The sequence below is a fragment of the Synchiropus splendidus genome, chromosome 1 (assembly GCF_027744825.2).
Source record: "Synchiropus splendidus isolate RoL2022-P1 chromosome 1, RoL_Sspl_1.0, whole genome shotgun sequence".
Taxonomy (NCBI): Eukaryota; Metazoa; Chordata; class Actinopteri; order Syngnathiformes; family Callionymidae; genus Synchiropus; species Synchiropus splendidus.
The window spans coordinates 51,347,739-51,371,522 of record NC_071334.1 but is presented as its reverse complement, the minus strand read 5'-3'; the positions used below and the strand labels follow the sequence as shown (position 1 = coordinate 51,371,522).

The window sequence follows — 23,784 nt, the reverse complement described above, 5'->3', positions numbered from 1 at the left end:
TGGCACCAGGAATCCTGCCCCCACTTTACATACAGGGTTGTAACCAAGATAGTTGATCCATGGTTGTTCGGTTGAGACTGTGACGGTGACTGCATCAGTCTGTCAGTCCATCTCAAACTCCTTGTTCCCCTCCACCTGATTTAGATTGACATTTTTGCCACTTATTTATAAAAAAAAATCCTAAAACGTTCCATTCTCACAATGTTCTAAAAGACAAGAGAGATCTGCAAAATTAAAAACAGATGCAAGACCCAGCAGTCAAGGCCTTAATATGTTCAGGTCTCTCTCATGTGCCTGTTAGCGTTGCCAGACAGTTTGCAGTGAACAGCAGGTCTTGAGATGCTTTATTCACATTTGTCACTCACACTTTACAGCAAGCCTGGGCAAAGTGAGGCCAGGGGGCCATGTGCGGCCCGATGCCTGTATTTTTGTGGCCCTTTTGACATCTGACTAAAACTATAAGTGATATGTAATAATTTTTCTGCCTTTTTTGTTCTTACTCTTTTTAGTCACCCTCACCACTTCAGCTGTAAATATAGCATGATCTTATTTCAAGACTAGATTTCCATTGACCATTTTTGTGTTTTTCTTGTTCCTCAAGGACTACATAAAATATATTTAGATTTGCCTTTTTATCTTGAACATCTGGTCCATAGTGATTTATATTAAAATTAAGTGCATATGAAATGAAATAATTTAGTAGTTTTCATTGCATATTTACACTTCTTAATAGCCTCACTTACATTTAATATTTTTAGATGAACTTGTCCTTGTTGCTTAAGTATATATTTTGGATATTTTTCCCTCATGTTTTCTGATGATGGCCTCTCATAAACAGTTACACTTTCTAATGTGGCCCTCCAGGAAATTTAACTGTCCACCTCTGCTTTGCATGGTCCCAAAACCACCACTCTAAGCCTTCTTCAACATGATACTGGTGACATCTAGTCTGGCCTAATCCGCCTCTCTTAATAAATTCATGGTCATGGTGCCTAGGAACAAAGAGTGGAATGTCTTACCCACGTTGGAGGAGAGTTTATATCCTAGCAGAGGACCACTGTGACCAACATATGAACAAACACTTGTGTGCTGTCGTTCACGGTAGCTGTCTTTCCAGGAGACCAGATTATATTGCTTTTATTCTTCCCATAATTGTTTTTAGAAATGAAACAGATATGTGCCACTATTTTCTTTAGAGGGTTTCCTCTAGGGTTTTTTTTAAAACTATGACAGTGGTGCCCTCCCCAACCCTTCCAAAAAATCCCCCAAATAAAACCAAAAAAGCAGGTACCGAACACAGCCAATCAAGAAGCGATAGACATAAGGGAGAGGACATTTTGTCATTTATTGAATTGGTGACAGTAAAACCTATAGTTATCATGTCAAGTAAATCTCCTTCCAAACCAATCCATCCTCACCCAAGGCCGTCTTTCATATGTCCGGCCAAAATGCAAGTCTTGAGGTCCACAAGCAACGGACTTCAGTCATTATGTGGTTTCTTGCAGTTGGATTTGTGTGTGTCATTGCTATATCAATGAATAATCCCTATATTCAAATTTAACGTGAAGTTTGATGCTGTGTTTCATCAGTGGTTTTCTATTTTAGCTGTTGTCATTTTTTTGTCGTGTGCGCCCATAAATAATTGTATCTTACAGAATTAACTTTTGCCAGTGCATTCCAAAATCATCTGAAAGGGTGTCTCACTCAGCTGCGTCTCTCAAGACCTGCAGGGCTGGACTGACTTGTCACTCAGTCCTGAGCATGTGAGACTCCACATGAGCTCAGCGCCTGAGCTTAGTGTGATGTTGGAGCCATGTTATGGTTCCCAGATGTGGCGCCTGAACAGGAACAGTGTTTCCGCCTCATCTGTCTCAAGCAGAGGACCAGCAGCTGTTAAGTCACTGAGCTGCTGCTTCATCTCCAACATCAAGTTTCTCCTGTTGGCTTACCTACGCTCAGTTTGACTTAAGAGTATGTTCCTGCGGACAACCGTATGGAACGTAACAGCAAAAATTTCCACTCTATGAATGGAGGCTTCACTTCATCAGATACTTGCCCAATTGGAAGAACAAAGTTGATCGAACTTGTCACAAAATTGATGTTCCCAGCATCATCTTTCCACCGTGTGTGTCCTTTGCCGTGCTCAGCTCAAGCCGTGCATGTTGTCTGTTACAACCACCCTGTGGGACTATCATGGGCCCCTCTCACCAAGGCAACCCCTGCCATGGAAACCATCCCCTCAAAGGAATGACCCCCTTTGAGTCCTCATGTGTTGACCCTCTGTATTCTCTGCCTGGGTCTCTAGTGGGGCGGACTCTCTGCTCTGTGCGGTTTTCTTCCCGGTCACTTCCTCTTTCCACCTGGAAAAACCCACAATTAGCTCAAAGCTTACTCATCACACAGTGCTAAAATTGGTGTTGCCATGGTGATGTGTATGTTATGAGCTGATTTAACACATTGACATGTTGTTGTTGGTTTCTCTTCATCGGTGCAAGAGCTCAGCTTGAGGTTGGTCTCCCTATTAAGCAGCAGTGGAACAGTGATGTTCACATGAGGTTAAACTGGCTGTGAAGAGGTTTGGTGTTCCTTAAGCTTGTCGCCTCATTAAGTGTCTGTTCAAATCCTGGAGGAGAAAAGCAGCTGCAGGCTTTGTTCAGGAGCAACTGCAGATGTTTGTGAATGGCCCCGGGGGAAAAAGACGCTTTCTTCTTCATCAATGGGCTTTGTGAGTTGTTCAGAGTTCTGAATGATGTTTAGCCACCGTAACGGATGGATCTTGTCCTGACCACAGCACGCAGATGATCTGCAGTGATATTGATCACAGACGGGTGACAGAGAAGTAATTGTCCACAAAGAATGAACCTTTCACAGATTCTTTCAGCCACCTACCTTAACCATTTAGATAGATATTCAACTTTGATATTAACATTTCAAAAGGCTGGCCCCTACATAAAGGCACACTCTAAATAAGAAAAATCTTAAGTGTGAGCCAAGGTTTACATCTAATTTGTATATCACCAGGCAGCACACTGGTGACGTCATATTGTTTTGACAAAACACTACTTCATCCTCATGGACTACTATGTGTTGACTACCAGCAGAAGCAGCGTCACTTCCTGTCTGCCAGTAACGCCTACAAATGTTGCTTAACCTAAAGTACATTCAACTCCATATTTGCAGCTTGGCTTGTTTAAATGCCACATTATTGCCTGTTGCACTTTTGCTACTATGGTGTCTCAAGGGTTAAAAATGAAATGAACTATTTTGGTCTCAAGCTTACCGTCATAACATGCGTTGCTTTATCCGGGAATGGATGATGGATCTTGGAATCGATCTTGATCTTCCTTTATTTCACTCTGTTGATTCTTGGATATAAATTGGATTATGTGGTCTGTATCTGTAGTTTTATATTTCAGTGCACTTTTTAAAAATGATTCAATTTTATACAGCATTAAATCTTGTATATAATATGTCCCTCTCCACATGGAAAGTTCTTGCGGTTCCAAGCTTTCACTACAACAGACGGAACATTCCTGCTGCTCCTGGCTTGTATGTATAACCTAGATTACATGACATAATTTTGGAGGAATGATTTCTGCTTTTCCTGCCGCCACTTCCGTCTCCTGTCCTCTGTCTGTAAGTGACATTGAACAGACTCTATGGGAGTCATGCGAACCAAGTCTGTCAGCGTTACAATGGAGTCCACTTGAGCACTGTGATCTGGGGTTTCCATCTTTCAGAAATGCTCTTTAGTGTCTGCAAGATGAACAGGATTTAAGAAACCCTGTTCTCTTCATCTGTGAATTCTGTTATTGACCTGTGGAGTTTGATTTTCACAGGATACAGTACGCAGCAGCACCGTTTTTGTCATGTTACCTTATGGGCCACATAGGTCATCACAAACTTTTCCCACTTCTTCTGTCTTTGCGCTCCTAGATTTCCATTATTTATTCTCTCCTTTCTAGTGTTATCTTTTCCACGGCTCTCATCTCTCTCTGTGGGAAAGAAAAAGTTTGAGGATTCCCCTCCAACAACTCTGCACGTCCATAATAAAATGCTAATCCGCCACCATCTGCTTTCTCCCAGCACTTTTACATAACTTGTCTGTGTCTGAGGTTGAAGTAGTCTATATGCGATGGACGGCCTCCTCCTGAAGAATCTTATCAAGAGACTTTAGCAGGCCACATGACCGTCTGTGGCCTCACATTAGATGGTCCTACAGGAGCTGATCAAATGGTGCAAACATTTATGTCCTCATCCACACTGGTTGCTGCAGCAGCTCTAGTGCCTCTCATTGGAAGTAACAGTTGGAAGCACAGTCTTCACCTCGCAGGCTCCACCATGTAGTTGGTCATCTTTCAACGGACTTCATATCATTGCCCTTATTCGGTGTGTGGCCCAAATCATGTTCCTTAGACTTCATTTATTAACTTAAAAATAAGGAGAAATTACACATATTTCCCCACTGTGGGAATAATAAAGGCCATCTAATCTATTCTCATGGCATTCAGTTGCCGTCAATGAGCAAAAATGTAGCAGCGTTGCCACTGAATTTGGGAGCTTGTGATCGAGTTGTAAATATTGTATTCTATTTATATTTTATGTTTTGCAATATGATATTTAGGATTTTGTCATATAATATAATAGTAGTATATCACTGGAATAAGAGGTTTAACAATTTGGTAAGTTTCTATAAGATGGAGAAGTTAGGTGTTGGGGACAAATGGAGTATTAGTTATAGAGAATTCTACTAGTTTTACTTGCACTCATGTCACACTAATGTACTGTTATTGTATTTGTGTAATAATAGTTCTGATGCGCCAATATCAGAGAGAAAAATGTCAGGAATGTGAATGAATTCTAAAGCAACACCTGGAAGAAAAACATGCTAGAGAAGAGAGATTCAAATAATTTATTCTAGTGAGCGCAATGATTCAGCAGCAATTCTGAAGCTAGGTAAGGTAGGTCGATGTGACGAGGCAGACACCTCATGAAAGCTGTTCAGCAACTGAATATGCACAGTCAGGTACACCAATCTTTATATTCATTCCTCAGATCTGGTGAACAGGTTACAGTGTCTTGAGTCCTGAACACTCATGTTTTTGATCACACATGTCTGGCAAAGAGATGTCAGGAAATAGCAGGACTTAAGAAAGATCAAATGAAATTCCTCTTCCCAGGGTTTAAAGGCTCAGCAGTGAATTAGCGCTGAGAATGTGAGTCAATAGGGGCTTGTGGGGAGGGAACAATGTAAACAGCAATTTCAGATGTTAACTTTCCTAACAGAATCCTCTGCTGTCTCCGTCTGATCTGAGCAGAGGGAACATGGCAGATGTCTACCTTATCTCCAAAGATGATCCAGAATGTAAGCAAACATGTTTCAGTGTAGAACTAAGTCACGTTTCTTCCTTTTTTGACCCACAGCCCGCATTTACTTTCATTTATTTCATGACCGAACGCAACATTTGCTGTGGTTAGAAGAGTAAATGTGCTGCAGCACTTTCGTGGCGACTGAATCAATAAGCTAGAGCAAAGAGAGATCAATGCAACACATCAGTTCAATAAGCCTCTTTCATTTCCTTTCACACCATCTTTCCATTTTGTTAATGCACATGGGCAACAGGTTCCCAGGAAGTAACCCAACCACAGCTACATCTCACAGCATGACTCCCTGTGCTCTCGCTTCCTGTTGATTCTACTGGCTCACATCTCAGTCCCACCACAATATTGAAGTATCTCTTTCCCTAATGGCCAGCACTTGGAGGAGCTAGTTTCCTGCAACAGACGCAGCAGTGTGCTCTCACGTTTGATTTGCAGCCTTAACACACTCTTTAAATGAAATTGTCTTTTGCATCGATTGTTGAAGCCGACCATCTGATGTCTAATGATTGAATGTGTCGAGAACAAAAATTGTCTGTCGTTCAAGGATTCACTTTTAACAAAGGTTTGAGCTCTATTGGCTGATCTAACGTGAAAAAGACTGAAGTATGGCAGAAACACAATTTTTTAAAATGATGAAATCACATTTTTAGCACAATTTCATATTTATTTTTGAGACTGATTGAGCTGCAGACAGTCTTTAGCGTTGCAGGTCAGACATACAGTCATCCTGCCGTGAGTATATCGACATTTTCTTACACTCTAATAAATAGTGTGGGTGAGCATCACAATGGAATCCTCATGTATGTTTAGAAATGATGTGTTTAGTTTTGTGTGTCCTGTACCTCTCCTGCATCAGAGATGGCAAAGGGGCCCCAAAGCTACATTCTAATTCTTTCGATTTCTGGAAAGGTTTGGATATTTCACATCAATGCTGGTGTGTGTTTGTGTGAATGATGACAACTTGCTGCAAGCAGCCGTCCTGTTGACCCTCACCTCTGCTGATGACTTCCAGAAACTTCCGCTGCTCCAGTGTACACGTGTGTCTTCTCTCCTTGAGGGCCAAACAGCACTTTTATAGATGTCATCTGCAGCACGGCACACGCCTCTCTGGAGTAACCACCCAACATCTGGATGCTTGAATGAGTCCCCTTAATGTCTTTGGTCCTAAACAAGAGTGTGTCTTCTCATTTGCTGGTCCAAAAACGGACAGTATTTCTTCTATTTGTTACATCGTATCTATGATTCTGTTTATTGCTTATGGGTCACAGCTGCATAGAAGACAATGGATGAAGAAACTGAAAGTGATTGTGAAGAAAAGGAGTCAAACAGGTTTGATCTGATTTGATAAAACTGACGAGGAAGTCAAATGTTCATTCACTAATACTGAGTATTGTGTAAAGTCTACTGGTACCTGACAACTAGTGTCCAGACCTCAGGGTTGTCGGTGCAGGTGCTAAGTTTGAGCAGATGGCACATGTATGGAAGGCCCTTGTTGCTGTTAGCACAGTGCTTAATGGCTTGTTTCACGGATTGACCCACGGCTTCGGCTCGTGTTTTGTTTTGGAGCCGAGTCCAGTGTTTGTGCATCACTAAAAGCGTCAGTGTCGCTGTGTGAGCTTCGTGAAAAGTCAGCATTCTAATATGCTCCTCCCAAACCACTCTAGCTGGGCAAGAGTACCATATTTATTCAGTGGTTGTCTTCAACTGCTGCTCATACTGTACGAGGGAACAGCTCACGTTTCCTGTTCAGATGCCATTGACTGCTCACATTGTATGCAGCACTTCAGAGCTTTGTATAAGCAAATGCAATGTAGACAATAAACAAGCTGCAAGAACAGGTCCGAAACCTAATCTAGAAGCGAATAGAAACAAGGCATTAGAGGGGTCAATTTTAATATTAAATGAGTTGACATGATAAAAAGACTAGTTTCTAATCGTGAGAAGAGAATGTCATTTTGTCGCTGTCCGCACCTGGTCCGTCTCTTCTTATGTGTCTGGGCAAGATGAGGACGTGTTCCTGTCATTATGTTTCCTTTGGGATTTTTTTTTTTGTAGCAAACCATTATCATGTGCAGCTACATGATGCTTGTTGTGTCTTTTGTTTCGTCACGTCAGATCTGGTGAGATTTCATCTTTTCAAAAGGATTGCAATTCTGGAGGCCACAATTGTTCATGTGTAGCAGAAACTCTGGACTGTGCTCTGTCTGTTCTCCAACAAGAGCTGGAGGTCAACAGCAACGGCTAAATTGCACCTCCGTATCTACGCATGGACACATGTGTAGTGTGACAGGTTGAGGTAAATCGGCTTGTGACTCTGCTTCAGTGGTGCCTCACTTGGGGCGAACAGGATTTCAAACAAGTTTGAGTTTCATCCCATCGATCAGGAAGTGGTTGTGAGGGCTTAGTTGCTTCTGGTTTCACCATGTATACGACACGATCCCAAAAATCGCACAGTGTATCCCGGGCTTCAGTGTCTCTCCTGACTTATGAGGCTTCATGAAACAGTGTCCTTATTTTCAGAGGCCACCAGATGGCGCTCTCTGCTCTAAAATCTTTGGATTTAAATAACCATTTCAATGAAACTTCACATCGTATTTAAACCAAGAGCGCCATCTGGTGGGCTCTGAAAACAAGGACAGTTTCATGAAGCCTCATCAGTCCATTATTAGTGGCATCTAATGGAGCAGTCTTTGTCAATATCTGACTCTGTGGCATTCTTTCAACAAACATAAGTACATTATCCACTTCCCTTTTCAAATGATTTCACTCACTTAAAATCGCCGCGCCAAGCATGTGTATAGCTATATTTGTGTATAGCTTTCATGTAACCCTTTAACCCTTGATTGGGCAATAAAGTGTGCAGTGTTTCCAATGAATAGACAGTATTTTGTGACATTTCCGCGCCATGATGGGGGGTTGTACAGTAGCTAGCAGTGTAGCAGTGTGAGTTCAGCCGAGGCTGTTGGGCGACTTCAAAGCTCTTGACTACACCCTGTGGTTTGTATGAAGCCACACACACAGACACACACACACACACACAACAGAGGTGGAGCTCTCGCACTCACATTTGAAGTGAGTAAATGGAGAAATTCTTGTTGACAACGACACACTCCTTCAGACTGCCACATTTACATGTTTTAAAACCGTCTAATGTCAGTTGACCACCACTCTCCGTGGAGCACAAATACTGCCTTCGCTTCCTCTCACTCTCTCACTGTCCTCTTGGTCTTAACAGGCCTTTTACAGCCATATATCACTTTTCAGGCATTTCCTGTTGTTAATATTGGATGGAATGTCAGCGCGCAAGCAGGGAACATAAACACCCAGATGAACATCTTTTCCCCTTTCCTAAAGTATGTTGGTGTGTCTTGAAGTTCATTAGTGTGCGCTGACATTTGCTGGGGGATGAAGATGAACAAGTCATTTTAGGCACTTTCTTTCTTATGTGTTTTCCATGGTACTCTGCGACTTTTCTTTGGTGGTCAATGTAGGAATAATAAGCCATAATGCATGAAGGCTATGGTCAATGTCTAGCTGTCCTACTGCATTTCCGAATTAAAATCCTTTGACATGAGTTGGACAGTAGTGACGGTTCAGAGTCCAGAGTTCAGAGTTTTGTTTTTTTTTCTAATTTCTATTGAACGTCTTTGAGATTTGGAGATTTACTCAATGATTTATATGTAGTTTTTGGTGAGTTTTTTTCTGCATTCTTTGAAAATAAAGTTTTGTTGCACTGCAACTTGTCAGGCTAATAGGTCTTCAAACTAGATGAGCTCACTGACGTTTTTTTGTCCTTCACTGCAACATTCTGACTTCAGGTTGTTGCTAAGTCATGGTGTTATTCGAGAGTCAGATTTTCAGCAGGTACTGCAGCAGATAAGTGTGTCTATTTAAAGAGCCGCGAGGATCAGCTCGTATGTTTGTGTGTGTGTGTTTGTGTGTAAATCAGTCGGAAGGATGAGTTTTAGCGTCTGCGACTTCTTACATGATTTGACTGATTTGTGCACCACTGACTGATTCAGAGGAGACAAATGGCTTGTAGCCTCTTTGAACCGGCTGAGCTCTGATTTGTGTAATGAGATTAATCTGCTCTTAAGTCTATGTTTGGTTGTGTCAGAAAGAGAGTTGTTATTTTGGACCACCACCGCTGATGTGCTTGCTAATCGGTCCAACACAGGACCGCGCCAGAGCGGGAGATTATGTGGCCCACGTCTGGGAGAAAGTATTAATACTGCAAGGCTTATGTTTGTGGTCTGGAGGGAGGCGGTGGTCAACAAACGTAGTGCTTCTACCACTGAAGGTCACAGTAGAAATACATATGATGCCACGACTCACGTCATCCAGACACATGTCAACAACTGCCCCCACAACACAGCAGCTCAATGATGCGGCGGCAGAGACTGGACACGCGTAAGCTTGGATTGATGATGCAGGGAAGCCACAAACACCGGACCTCCTGCAGTAAATATGCCCACTCAGTGAAAACGCGTTCATGCTGCAACCTTGAAAAAGGCACACGTCATGTTTTCTCCGCAGCTACAGTTTCCATTCACTGAAATATAAGTCAGTACTTCCTTTCTGTTGACACAGGAAAACAATACTTGGTTTCTGGAGTGCTGTCTTTGTTTCAGGCAGTCTTAACTTATTGATTTTATCAATCATTATTTTGGTTATGTTTTACGGTTATCTCCTCTTTGTGAATCATTTCCCTCATGTTGTGATGGAGTGCAGACTCTTCATAGAGGGCCTTTCTTGTCGTCCCCCAGCTGGACTTTGGTCAGAACGCAGTTGTCAAATTAGGTTTTGGCCAGACTGTTCAGATTCTTCTTTCAATGACAGGCTCAATGCAAACACGTTCAATCAAAAACAAAAACAAGTGCTTGCCAAAGTCACAAGCTTCCTTATTGATTATTTCACCAGGGAAATAGGAATAATTTGAAGCAGTGCATATTGAAATGTTATTTAATTTTTTGATAAAAATGACCCAAACTTAAACATTTCTAAATGTGTCAGATCCAGATTTGTTGCCTTGAAATCATCGGGGGGGCAGTAATTATACACCAGCTAATCCTGATCATTGTGCAGTGTACTTGTGTGGGTGCACTGCACCCCCCACCAGTCCAGAGATGGGGGTGACCCACCTTTTTATCCGGGACCAGATTAATCATGACTCTACAGATTATACAGTAGATTTGCTATTTTTGAATTGAGGAATATCCACCATAAAGTCAGGCTACATGGCACCCACATGGAAAATCCAAATTATGAAACATATTTGATCCAGGTATACAGTATTTTCTTTTTATGTGCGTCATTTCTTATCACTTTTTATATACTGTGTTGATCTTTGTTCTTCTTCTGTTACTGCTCTCACCATTCTTTTAGCGCTGGCTTATGCAACTTCATGCCAAAGTATTTGTCCAAACTCACAGACATTTTCTTGAATTTCCAATTTCCTCCTTTTTTTTCTTTCTGTTTCTGCAAAAAAATAAAAGGACATCAGTGTGGTCCTCTTAATGTTGTCCAATGTTGTTCTCCAATAACTGCGTATCTTTGCTTTAATGTGGACTTGACTTACTTCAAAGGTGAAATCCGCTCTTATTCCAAGCAGTCATCCACCAGTATACTTGAATTGTTTTTTCTTTTTTTTTTTTTTCGGAAACATTATGAATCAGCGTGTTGATCACCGTCTCTGGTCTCCTCAAGTTTTGGCAACTGTGACTGGGAGTGTCCACTGGCTGCAGACTGGTTATTTGAAAGTCTGTTAATAGAAAACTGACGTACGCAGAAATGATTTTCTTTGTAGTTCTATGTTCTTATTGACCACTGAAGCAGAGCAGCGTTGCAGAGAGATGGTGGTTATGTTGTTACTGCGTCCAGAATGTCATGGTAACATCATATGTCAGCAAATTCACATCTGTGCACTGAAAATACTGGTCCTGTTTTATACGAACCTCAAGTTTTACTTTTGAAAAGCAAAATCCGTTTTTGAAAATTTAATTTGTATGTCACGAAAAATTGTGCAGATTTGTCCTCAAGTCATTTATGAGGCTAATGATTCACTATGATTCATATATGAACGTGATAATTTTCTCATACAAATGTGTTTTTTTCTCGTACGAACGTAATACTTATCTCATACGAACGTGACAATACATCAATAAAAATAACTTACCATGGCATTTCAAAGCCTCCTCTAGACAGAACCTCTAGTTAAATTTCATGGCAGCAACAATGAGCTATATCAGTTGAATAAAGTGCATATCTCTGGCAATACATGTCAGTTGCACTCACGTGATCCTGTGTAATGAAACGTGTGACTCTTATACAGTATCTGATGTGGCAATGTAGACACTCTAAAGGACTTTTTGACCAGAGTTCTGAAAGGTGCTTTATAAAAGCATTTATTTTATTTTATTAATTTTCAATTAAGAAGATATTTCCCTCACATTTTTTTGCCAACTGACTAGCAATTGCAATATTTTGGATGTTTAGCCACTGGCTTCGTGTGTCGTGAGTGTTTTATTAAAATAGACTTACTACACTGCTAATCTGGGCCTGAAAGGTGTTTGTGCTAATGAGCTAGGATTTAAGCTTCCGCACTTCTCTGCTGTCTGAGTTGTACTCTGCTTGTCTGCAGTCTGGTGCGGTCCCTGTACCTCCTCCTCCCCCGTCCCTCTCCCTGTCACTCTTTGTTTCTGTGCTGCTGCTGCGCTCGGCCATGCCTGCAAATGAGCACCAGTACAGAGCAATTATTCAGCACAGGGCAGACACCCCTGCACAACGCGCTCTCACATTCACTCTCAAATTCCACCTCAATTTGGGTCAATAATCTCAAATGATGAGATGGAGGATAATGAACAGGCATTTTTTAAGAAAGAAAATGCCCGTCATCTTGCGACTGTTCCTTTCCAACATGAATTAATACATGAACACAGGTCTTTCGCCTCGGCAAAATCCACCCATCCCCCCTGTGCACCGGTCGCGATAGCAAGGTGGAGTGTACCTACAACCAGAATGGGTTAGTGTGTGTTTGCCTGCGCTCGCACACACAGGGTTTTGGTGACGCTCCAGTGATTCCATTTTTTCCCCTTTCCTCATTTCTCCTCTCTTTTCAGGAACCATTGCATCCTCCTGACCTCCAACACTGGTCCAGCCGCCCCACCCGAGCAGGTAAGCCCGCTTGTACCCGTCTGAATGAACACAGGAATGCACCTCATGACTCATTTCCAAACTGCAGATTTTTAAAATAATTTTTATTTGTGTTTATTGAGCGAATTATCGCTGCGGTTGCTGGGAAAAAAAGATGCTGGCTGACCTTTCTTCTTCTCAGAGAATCTTGTCTAGACAGGATGTGTGCTTGTGTGTATTTTGGATCAAACTACAATATATTTAGAGGAAGGCAGTGTGAGTTGCAAGGCTGTTGGCAGTTTGTACCTTAGGCCTGGAGATTGACTGACAAGCGCCTGTTAACTGCCCAGATTGAGCTGAGTCATTCATGCACAGGAGATTGGAAGCTATCCAGTCTTTGTGTTCGAACTGGTGCTGGATATACACAAACACGCTTTCTTTACCGCTTTAAATTGTGCTGTCTGGTGGCTGTATGTCCGTGTCTTAGAGCATCTGTCTCACCTGCGCTGTCATTCCTCCACCTGTCATTTGCTTGTGACAAAACTAAGGATGTCTCAGTGTAACTAAAGACATGGGGCCAAATATGTCCTTAGTTGTCCTCACAATTCATAACTTCATCACAAGTTGCCTGTTCAGAAACCAAAATGAGTGATGGATCGATAAATGATCTGGAACTTTTCCTCCAGATAGTGGAAGCAGATGGTTTTGCTTGTTTATTTTTGTCCCACTCAATTCAAATGTCTTTGATTATTTGGTGCGAGGGGGGAACTGCAAAACATGAAAAAATGGACACCCTGTTTTTCTCAGCAGGGCGCCCTAAATAGCTGGTCAATAGCGCCTGTATAACTCCCTACTCGCAGTGTCATTACATTGGTTGTGTTGTTAAAAAAAAACTGTATTTGACTCAAATGTTTCTTTTTATAAAAGTTATTTTTGCACAAATAGATGCTTACAGCTTCTGTTTCACTAAGCAAGTTAAGTCAGTCGTCATTGCGTGTTGGGGGGGAAGTGTGCTGGGGGTGGGGTTATGGGCAAGGGGTGGGCCTTTGGACGCCCCGTTTCCAAATCCTAGCTTGTTACTGCATGCGCCTGCTTTGTTTACGTGAAAGAGATAATCGTGGAATCAGTTTGGCTGAACAGCTGGACTGTTGTTCTAAAGAATTTTACAACCAGAACCAGTTCAATGTCACTCAGTCGTTCTTCATCACTGAGCCACTGAAAGTAAGGCCAAATCATTAAAAATAGAATTCCTGCAGTACATTCCTAAGAAGCCAATTATTCCAGAGTCGTTGACATTTTCCCACAGGCAACGTGTTAAGGATGGGCAGATTAGAGTGTGGCTCCTGGGGCCACAGAAAAAGGCCTGCAACTGTCAGACACATCACGACTGGATCCACTCTTGCCACAGCAACTGCAGGGCAAACACACACAGAGCTTGTCCTGTTAAGTTCTAATAGCCTTCTCAGGCGTGTGAAAGGGTTTAAGGTAAAGTTATATACCCTGTGGTTCTCATAGAAAAGTTTACGAGAATGTCTTTCATTTTGATCAAAGAACCAGTTGTCCGGTTGATTCGCCTGATTCATTAGGTGCTTGTTTGCCAAGCCTTGAGCTGATGACCTTCTAGTTCTCCTGAAGGACAGGAGATTGTACAAATTCTCTGACTTTAGAGTCGTAGATTGTTGTGTATATTGTTACTCCATATATGCATTCATTCCGTGTGTGTCTTTTGTGCTCAATCCCAACCTCTGGGATTATGGGTTGGTGAATGCTGTCTGTGGTGTGAGAGGGGGCCACACTTTGTGGTAGTTCATTCCGGATAAGGAAATACTGCAATGGGCAGCTGGCTAAAAACATGGACCCCTTGCTCAAACCAACTGACAAACAAACATTTCGAAAAGTGTTTTTCGAACACATTTTTCCTGTTTTTAACTCTTCATTGAAGCCTGCCAAGATTCACATTTGCGGGCTTGAAGTTCTATATTAAAAATGACTTTTCTTATTTGCCTCATTTTTGTAAAGCTTGAGAAATTCTGCCAAACTTTTTAGAACATTGCAGAGATTAGAATTACTTTGTCCATATTCCCTGTGTGGTGGAGTCTGCCGTGGATTAGGCCCCGCCTTCCATTTTGCCTTCTGTTAGATCCATCCTCTCGAGAGGGACATAAGGTCAAGACTGATGTCAGCGACCAAAAAAGCTCCCTCAAGTTACTTTTGTTGATGTCTTGTTCATCTGTGCTGGCAATAGTCCGTTTGCTATTCATGTCTGTGTTTTCACTGTAATGACTGAGTAGATAAAAACAGTCATTAAATGCTCATTGTGGTGTTATAAAAGAACTTGGATATAATAAACATGGCTTAACCTTTAAATGAAATGACTTCCTGTTGCTCTCTCGACTCTCGTTATTATCCCTTCAGGCCATTTTTGTCTCTCCTCTGACAAATCAACATGTTTCCTGTTTGGCAAATCTCACTTTTTCTGCCTTGGATTATTTTTGTCCTTCTCTCTTACTGCCAGTTTCTGGCAGCATGTTTTCTCCATGCATTTCATGCTTTTGTTCACTGTCATTGTTAGTTACTATCTACATCAATATTTGGATTTACATATGTTCAAACGCTTGTGAGCTTTACTCTTCTGATACCAGTTGCTAAAACCAATCCAATGATACTCCACAAGTACAAAAATTACAACACAATATGAATCCAAAGAGAATGGATTGATGATCGATGTAACATTGAGTAAGTCATCTCTGAACGCTTGGCTCATAAATGCTTCATGAAACTTGTAAGCGCTCTAAATCTGACGGTGATATGAAATTACAGAGATGAAAAGTGTCTTAATATACTTCCGTGAAAGCATTTGAACACACACCCGACCAGTCAGAACCTTTAAATAGAACTGATTTTTTGTGTTGGTGTGTTGGTTCATGGTGTTGTGTTCTCACTCTCAGATGAGATTTCTCTATTGTCCTGTCGGGTCCATCCGTCAGTGGTTTAAAATAGATTTGGATCGTTGGCCCATTGATGCTGACTGAGCCAAGCTATAGTGGGCGTGCATGACCTTCACGGAGAGGTGACTGCTGACTCAAAAAATCATTTATTAGTCCGACTTGTTGCATAATGAAGGAGTTGATGGTCAGACTGGCCCACATAAGGTGCATATATTCAGGGTTTTCATAGTGTTTTTTCAAGTGTTTCACACTTGAGATGAGACTGCTGTATCAGCAGAATATCAGTCAGCAATTTCTCATAAAATACGTTGTTAAGGATGACTATATTTTAGGAAATGTCATCAAAGGTTCGCTCTGAACAACATCATAGTCACTGATTATTGACTGAAAATAAGCAAGTAATAACTTTATTAATAGTTAAAGTGTTCCCAAATGTAAAGTGTTATTGTCTTTTAATAATGAATGATATTTTAAATAGCATTTTTTCCCTCTTCATTTTATTGTGACCATGTTTACAATATGAAAATGTCTGAAATGTGTGCCGTCTTCGGCGTGCAGGCAAGTAGACATGTTTACTGGTGATGAGATGTGAGCTGAGCTGCGGAGTGGTGGTAGTTACAACAGAGCTGAGTCAGACTCTCTGATTCATTCTCATCTGCCGTACTTACGCCTGCAGTGATGAGCTCTGGATGATGCAGTAAAAGACGTGAACGTCTGTAGTGTTTTTTCCTCTGTTGTGAGCCGATTGGTTGAAGAGCTCAGCAACTGGCCAGAGACCAGGACCCTGAGTAGTAACGCTTATTAGTTCAGCAGGGAGTCGGGTTACGTGGCAGTCACCTTGGACTTTTCACCTGCAGCCATTTTCCCATACATGGTTCCTTACATGAACGCATGCAGAGCATAGTAGTAGATTACTTGGAGACGTGGGAAAGCAGTTAACAAGTAGTTAGGTTGTCCAAGAAGGAAATAGGAGTATACAGCTTGGTTCCACTTGACTTGATTTACTGTTTTTCTGTACACGTCTGTGACTAGAGTCGCACCCTGCGGTTGAATGTTTTGGCCTCCTCACTTTACTCCTGTTCCTGTCCACTGCCTGCCATGTGATCAGTACCCCCACTTCACATTTTGTTTAATGCTGTTGGTCATCTCATCATCTACCACACCATGGGTGGCAGTGTGGTATAACTGTGTGCAGCCTTGTTGATCCTACATCATGTCCCAATGATCACAATTTCACCAAGGATTCAAAATGTAATTGTTAGTGACTCATGAGGCGACTTCCAAGTAGACACGGTTTTCTCTCCCACCTCCTTAGCTGTAGGTTAATTCCTGAAGATAGATGGCTTAATTCCAACATTGAATAATGGCCAGCAGTTTTTGAGCCAGTCTGGCTTTATTCTTTATAGATTTTCTATTCATGCAGGCTTGAGCAGACCCTTCTACTCGAGCTTTATAGTATGGAAAACAAGTATTTCACCTCCCGTCCAACCAGCAAGAATTCTGGCACTGAACCATGAAAATTATAGATTATAATCCCTTTTTTTTTTTTGTCAGGAGGCACACTCACAAATTCAGCAGGAGGTGAAATACTTATTTTCCCCATTGTATGAATTGTGTAGGTAAGCAGAAACCTGAAGTTAGAGATTATTAGTGATTATCATCATATAACATAATATGGTTGATATGATTGAGTGGATCATCTCTGTGGTTTGCCTGCAATTTTTGTTTCTGGGCACGTTTTTTTGGTTTTTTTTTCAACATACGAAGCTCTTGTCACTGAGCTTTCTTTTATTTTTACATTTGTGAATTTGCTTTCAGTTATACCCATGATATTCTTCGCCTGTTGCTGGGTTAGGGTGTGACAGTGTCATGAGGGACGCTCTCTGCTGCAGGGTGAATTTGAAGCTTGTCCAGGCCAGCGAGGAGGGAGATTGCTCCAACTGCTCCTGGGTCTGCCCCTTGGTTTCCTCTGAGCTTGGCCTTCTAAATAAGGTGAGACATTTTCTACAACATAAATTGATAAGCAAGTTGCGTTAAAATAGCTGCTACGAATTTATCTGTGAAAAATCTAAATCCAACACTGTTCTCATTTATATCAGTCTATTTCAGATATTTTGTCACAGGTTAAAAATCACAGTGTTGAACTGATTCTGAGGGCTGCCAGCTGTTGCTGCTCAAACTCCCGCTTGACATTTCACACTCACTTTCCCATTACTCATGTGACCCCAACAGTCTGAGCTAAGCATCTGCACTCACCCAGATGACTAGCTCTGGCCATTCATGGGTGTAGAACGGACGTAATTGTGCTGTAATGTGTATGGAAGGTTGATGGCTTGGAAAAATAAGATTACACTGCGTTGCTAATGTAAATATGGAGTATTTATGTGGGTCTGCTGTGCAACTGGTTGCTGCTGGAGAAAGCTGGACTTCACATCACAAATTACAAATGCAGGTGTTTTTGATCCTGAGTATCTCTTAATAAACAATAGACAAACAATGAAGGATTGTTGTTAGATTGTCTATAATGAATATATTTATTTCCCAAATTCATTTTATTGATGAAATGGTCATAACTTAATATTTTTGACAACTGCGTGAGAACTATTTATGTCATTCTGGCCTATAAATATTTTTAATTTAAAACTGAACTTTTCAGCATTTTGCTCACAGTTTCTCTCTGTTCACATGTTAATGAAATATATTTTAAAAATATATCCATGTATAATTTATATGGAAATAAATGTGGTCTATTTGGCTCCTTCAGTCATGAAGCCTTGGGTGGCGCCTGCTGACCTATATCAGGATCCATAGCGTGTTGCTGTCCAGCTTCTCTTGTGCCTACGGCCCCTCCCATCTGAGGGCCTGCATCACCATGGGAACAATGACATCACTGCCAATAGGGCCTTGTTCATGTCAGGGATCATTTAGTTCTGTGATGAGATTTAGGGAAGAGACAGGCCAGCTGAGCGAGGAGGGGGTAAAAAAAAGGGAGGAGGGACAACCACCTTGCTCAACAAGTTTGGAAGTGTAAACGCATTTTATTGAAAGGGATTACAGTGTAATTTGATAAACAGTCATGTAAAACAACTGTTGAGCTATAACTGAGATGCTATGGCTGTCTTCTGAACTGACTGGTAAAATGCTTCAACCAACCAAATTTCATCGGTAGTTTATCTTGTCATCATTAGCCTTTTTTTTATGATTAAAACATTGTTGAACATTAAGTATTTCCAGATCAAGGTACACACAAGTGATAAAGTAACTGATAGTGTTGGTTATGTTAAGAGAGTGATTTAAGATGTGTGTACACAACCGCACCTAAAACAGATTTTAATATACATTGATTCCCTCAGGGAAATCGGTTTGGGGTTGGATCAGATTATCTAGTCCATCCTCCTGTACTGCAGTACGTCATCAGTCCGTAAACCAATGGCATGTTTGCTAATGCCTTCATGCACACTTCATTCACAACTTCACTGACAGCTCACTGTGCCTCAATCCTGCTGGACCCGCTGAGTAAACAGGATCCTTATCCTTGTCTGGGGCAAAGGAGGATGACGGTGGTGACACTGGGTTAAATCCAGGGCTCTGCAACCTTTGCTGTTCTCTGTCCCCTGAGTACTCCTGCAATAATGTCACTTTTTCTGAGGCGATCACAAAAGGAACTCATTCTCCACTCGGAGGACGTTCATATTCCCAAGATCACATCCATGAAAGGAATTGTATAAAGTATAATATCCAATCCAATGAAGCCCAGTAATCTTATTATAGATTATGGAAGCATAAACCCAAATGCAAAGCCAGTAGCTGTATTCCATCCATCAATAACTTCAAAATGATGCCTCCGTTGATCCAGTGTTAACTGTAAGTCATTCAGGCGGATTAAGGGCAGGTTAGTGGCTGCCAGGGATTCCATCGTCACTCTAAAGGGATGGTGACATTCGGATGGCCGCCGCTCTCTGTGGAGCGCGATGAGTGACCCAGATTGGGGTGGAGTTAGAAAGAGGGGGAGGTGGAAGCACAATGGGAAGGGAGGTGGATTAAAGATGGGGTGGAGCCAAGAAGGCTCCCACGTGTGCGGGCTGTTGCCTTCCCTACTGTTTCCTGACCACACTCATGATTGGATCTGAAGTTTGGCATTCCACCTTTCGGTCTGTTGATTTAACTTCTGTCACCTCCAATTAAAGCACTCGTAAGGGATTGGTCTGAATTAGTCAAGAAGTAAAATTCACTCCTAAACAGACTTTTTCTGGAGAAAACAAAGACATCCTCTTTCTTTTGCAATAGTAAGTCGATGCCGGGTCACTGGGGCAGCAGCCGCAGTCAGTGCTAAGCCCAGACTTCCTGTCCTATAGTTGTCTTGCTTTTCTGGGGAAAACACTGAGCCAATCCCATGTTAACCATGAGCAACCATTTCCTCATGAAACCCCTCACTAGGGAATCCAGGAGGTGTCCTGACAAGATGCCCATAGCGCCTAAACTGGCTTCTCTCTGGGTCCCTACCCAACGCCTGTAGCCATCTGAACATAAATGGACTGGCACATTGAGACTTTTGCCTTTTGGCTGAACTCTATGTTAATGAGTAAAACAGAGTAATCCAAGCAATCCCTTGCGGACCCTGGTCATATGTGAGCTTGGTAACTCTCACCCTCAAGGCACATTCCCACAAGATTCTTACATTGTTGTAACGAACCCGCTGGACCACTGACCCCCCTTGTTTATAAGGGGTCTGCCACACCAGAGACACCTCAGATGTCCGGACGATGTTGCACATGTGCAGCACTCCCACAATGACCAGACCCTTAAACATCCCCGAGCATTACTTACTATACTTTGGAATGAAGCAAATGTAGTTCATGTTGGGTCCAGTCTATTACTTTGTGTTTGCTTCCATCTGCAGTTTAAATGTTGCATCAGTTATCATTTACACCTACTGTAGGAATATTAGAGAGATTAAGAGTTGGTTTGGGCTTCAGGGCGAAGAGGTGTCTCTGTAGGCAAGGAAACATTTCCAGCTAACCTGTTTCCTGATGCACATATATGAATGTACCAGAAATGAGAGGGAGGCAGGGCTAGTCTTGTTGATCAAGTTGTTGTGATGAAATTACCCACAGCTGCAGGATAATGAGCCTATTTAACTTGCTGCCAGATGCCCCTCACTAATGCATGTTTTCTTGAAGTGCATTTGTTCAGGCTCAAAAGAGCCAGTACATTACATGTGCAGCCAGACAACACCTTTTCCCCCGAAGCTAAGGTTTGTCAAACTCATCTGCTGGGCAGCAGAGAGGTCTCTTTCGGTTGCCATGGTGATAGTTGCCTGGGTCTGTGGTGCCGTGGTAAGAAGGGTGTGTTCCTGAGAAATTCTCTCCATTTTTTGTTTAATGGCTGACGCTCTGAATTTCTTTTTTATTTTTCTTTAAATGTACCTTTTTGGAAAATCATATTCATTTCCATTAACGAAGACGGTTACATTGCCTTTGTTATTTTGATGATGACAAGTTATACTTCTACATAAATCTGTGAGTGTTTGGCGAAGGAATGTTAGAGCTAGAGTCAGTGAAGTAAAGCATTTTACCCTTATTTTGCTCCAATCTTTTTCTGACTCAGGCGGATCTTGTTATTGGAGAAAGATGGTGCAGCTGTCCCTCTAGTGGCTACTTTTTGAACTTCACCTTGAAATGTGCTTTGTGTCCAGGAGTGGCTGATATTCAAACACAACTAATCATTGGTTTCCTTGTTGAAATTGTTTTATAGTTGACCTCTCCCAAGGTCGGTGTCCCAGCAGACAGGAATGGCAGACGGACGGCAGCCAGAGGAGCGCTGGGCCTCCAACGGACATCAGAACGGCTACTCGGCCTATGGGTACAAAGAGAACGGATACCTGGGTGGAGCAGCTGCACATCCTGTTGCCACAGGTAAGAGCCTGCATGGCTCACTTTGCCTTGTGCATTTTCACCAAAAGGCATGTTACATCTGACCTCTGCAGACTGAGGTTTACCACCAGAGCTGTTGCCATAAAATAGCAATATTTCTCAAAAAGGTTTATTGTGGACTGTTTAGTTCAGTTAAGAAGAGCTGGTCATGGCTGAAGTTGGAACTGCATTGGAGTTCTGCTGATGCCTTTTTGCTTGCTTTGTGACGGGATATAAATCCACACTAATGAAATTCCTCAAGTGTAGCATAAGCCTCCAACATCCCACAGGTCATCTTCAAAGAAGCGCAAATTTAAGACAAAGCCCTCCTACAGAGTTGGTGCCGGCAGATATGTTAGTTTTTCATTTCCTTCCTCCCATCCATGTTTCCTCCTGGTGTGTCTGTCTCTCTCTCTCCCTTTGCAGTGGAGGACTCAGCCAATTTGCCTCCCTCCCCTCCCCCTTCTCCATCATCTGGGCCCGTGGCACAAGGTACACGACACACACTGATATCCCCACGATAGTGTGAAAGCTGGTGAACGCTGATTCTTAACACAGTCAACACATAGTGTAGAAAAGTTTCATTTTGGGATGATTCTCCTCCTGCTGCACCGCCATGTCACTGAAAAGATGCTTGCAGCATGTACGACACTGTCCAGTCTACACTAATACTCAACCGCGGACACATAGCTGAACATCTCATCTCACTGCTCACAATCCCCACCACCACCAATTTCACCTCCCATGTCAATAGCTTCTCAGTTCCCTCCACCGACTGAGTAAATATTGACCCTCACGAAACATTGATTGTTCTGCGATCCCACCCTCCATGTTGCATGCAATCACCAATATCATATAGCCAAAGTACTGACTGATCTGGTACTTAAACTTATTTTAGCTCGATTATTATCATTATTATTTAAAAACAATCATAGTATTTTACTTGTATTAAAAAAACAAAGCCTTCATTTCTGTGATCTGACGATCTGCTTAAAGTATGGACCTATGTGACACATTTTCACTCTTATGCTTGAGAAATATATGTTGCTGAAGATGTTTTAGCAAAAACAAGCAAAAATATTACACAAGACAAAGTAGTCTTCACTGCTAGTACATTTGAATAAAAGCATTTGTACCCCATAACAAATTTGTATGAGTATAGGTCCATGTGGTACAGGTGAGTTTTCTGTTTATTTCTGAAGACATCTAAAGTCTAAACTAAACCAGTACATTTAAATTCATTCAACACAAAGTAGGGCAGATAAAACCAGCACCATTTGGTTAGCGTTTTTTTTTGCTTGTTGATTGCATGTCATACATCTCCAGTGCAACTGTCTTGTGACCCCATGTCTCATCCCACCGCTACCCCTCCCTCTCTTGCTGGATAAAATACAGTAGGAGTTGTCAGTGCTTTTTCTGCGGAGGAGCATCAGGATGAGGAGGAGGCTCAGGAAGAGCAGAGCTTTTTCCAAAAGGAAGTAAGAGATGAGCAACGCGTAGACTTGCTCTTAGAGCAGTCTGATTCTGTAAGTGAGGAGCAGGCTTCAGGCCTCCAGCAGGCCCAGCCACTTGAGGCCGTCAATGGAGCGAGTCATCCCAATGAACACAGTCCATCACAAAGAGGTGTGTGTCTGACTAAATGAGCAGTGATTGATGAGTGTATGCACGGACGGATGGCACCGCAGGGTTTTGCCCTCTCTGAAATGTGATATAACGCTGGCTTTGCTGCAGCTATGTTGCGACCAAACCCTCGAGCTTCTGCTTAGTCAAGTTGCCACTTTCGCTAAATGTGTTTCAACCTTTTTGATTTCTGCTTTTTCATGTGCACAACCATTCGGCTTCAGCCCACCGATCAACTATGTCATAGTTGATAACCTGTACATTTTATGTATTGCCAGCTACATTGCAGAGTTTCGCTGTGGAGACTGTGTAGCATTGCCAACATGTGCTGCTCTAATTATTGTTCCTGTCCATGTGGATGATGGATGGTTTTTAGTTGGGTGGCCATAGCAGCAGTCACATTACATGGGCCTTTTATTTATTGATTTATTTTTCAAGTTGAGCTGAAATGGAAAATGTGTTCTGATGTCATCCAAGTTTTTGTCACTGTAGTGACCTGAAATTTCCCTCACACAACCAATAACTTCCGGAAGCATAGTTTCATTTTACATTGTTGGATCTATTTATATGGTGATACTTAGAAACTAATTCTAATACTTGGAAGTAAAAGCAAATTTTCCTGTATGCAGCAGTATGACCTTCACAATTGGCACGGTGAGGAGTCCTTGATGTCACCAAACAAGGTGGTTCTGTTATTTTAAATAATATTTCAAATTCATTTTAGATTCAATATAGCACTGTGGTTTGGTGCATATTGAAGGATGTAACTTCTGTTTATGTAGTTCATGCAT

General features: G+C 41.9%; 1 protein-coding gene across 2 annotated transcripts in view; it reads left to right on the top strand.

Moving 5' to 3' along the window:
* Window positions 1-23,784, top strand: part of LOC128754966 (long-chain specific acyl-CoA dehydrogenase, mitochondrial-like) — a 34,618-nt gene that overhangs the window by 8,221 nt on the left and 2,613 nt on the right. Inside the window, exons 2-5 of one of the 2 annotated variants that reach the window (XM_053858000.1) lie at window positions 12,501-12,555; window positions 21,216-21,376; window positions 21,800-21,865; window positions 22,769-22,996. In XM_053858000.1, coding sequence (XP_053713975.1) covers window positions 21,253-21,376; window positions 21,800-21,865; window positions 22,769-22,996 — 418 coding nt within the window. In that variant the 5' untranslated portion in view covers window positions 12,501-12,555; window positions 21,216-21,252. The remainder of the gene's footprint in view (window positions 1-12,500; window positions 12,556-21,215; window positions 21,377-21,799; window positions 21,866-22,768; window positions 22,997-23,784) is intronic. The other variant, XM_053858010.1, reaches the window with a different exon arrangement.